Consider the following 749-nt stretch of genomic DNA (forward strand, 5'->3'; position numbering starts at 1 on the left):
AGAGAGCCCAAGAGCCCTCAGGATGCTGCTGCTCCTGCTCCTGGCTGCAGCCTGGTCCTGTAGGTTCCCCTCATCACCATGGCCCAGCATGGGGCAGCAGCAGGAGGCCTCCCCTGCCTGCCTGTGTGAATAAATGGCAGGCTAAGAGTGTTATGTTTTCTCTCCTTTCTAGATGGACAAGCACAAGTGGTTCTGAAGCAGCAAGTATCTATTACCAGAGGGGAAACAAAAACTGCATATCTGGAGTGTACAGTCGAGGGGCTATCGGACTTCCAGTCTGCGTATATACACTGGTACCGACACATACCCTCCAGAGCCCCTGAATGGATTCTGTTCATCAGCACAGGACAGCCTTCTTATTCTGAAAGTTCCTACAGAGCCAAGTATCACTCTTCGAAGAAAGATCCAAACATCTGCACTTTCTCAGTCAAAAACATCGACTCCAATGATGAAGGTACCTACTACTGTGCTACGTGGCAGTCCCACGGCACTAAGAGAGCACTGCCAGCCTGTACAGGAAGCTGCCTGTTCTCCTAGTGCCAGGCTTTCTCTCAAACTCAGAGAACCACCACTGCACCCTCCTGCCTCTAAAACACACCCACAGGTTTGCGCTGAGTGTGCAAGTAACAACAAAGAGAACAGCCAAGAAGCGCAGTGCACTGCAGCGCAGCTGGTATCATGCCCTGTGCTGAGGAACAGGAGCCCTCCTGTGGGTGATGGTAACCACAGCTGAATGGTCTTTGCTGGAT

General features: G+C 51.9%; 1 gene segment (V, D, J or C); it reads left to right on the forward strand.

The window, feature by feature from the left end:
• Positions 1-172: 172 nt before the first annotated feature.
• On the forward strand, positions 173-537 carry LOC104395949 (the record flags this gene model as incomplete). The annotated part of the segment is given in 1 exon segment: positions 173-537. A coding segment is annotated over 1 exon segment (365 nt), but the record flags the coding sequence as incomplete, so codon positions are not given.
• Positions 538-749: the final 212 nt, after the last annotated feature.

The sequence above is a fragment of the Chaetura pelagica genome, unplaced genomic scaffold (genome assembly GCF_000747805.2).
Source record: "Chaetura pelagica isolate M959 unplaced genomic scaffold, ChaPel_1.0 C11209694, whole genome shotgun sequence".
Taxonomy (NCBI): Eukaryota; Metazoa; Chordata; class Aves; order Apodiformes; family Apodidae; genus Chaetura; species Chaetura pelagica.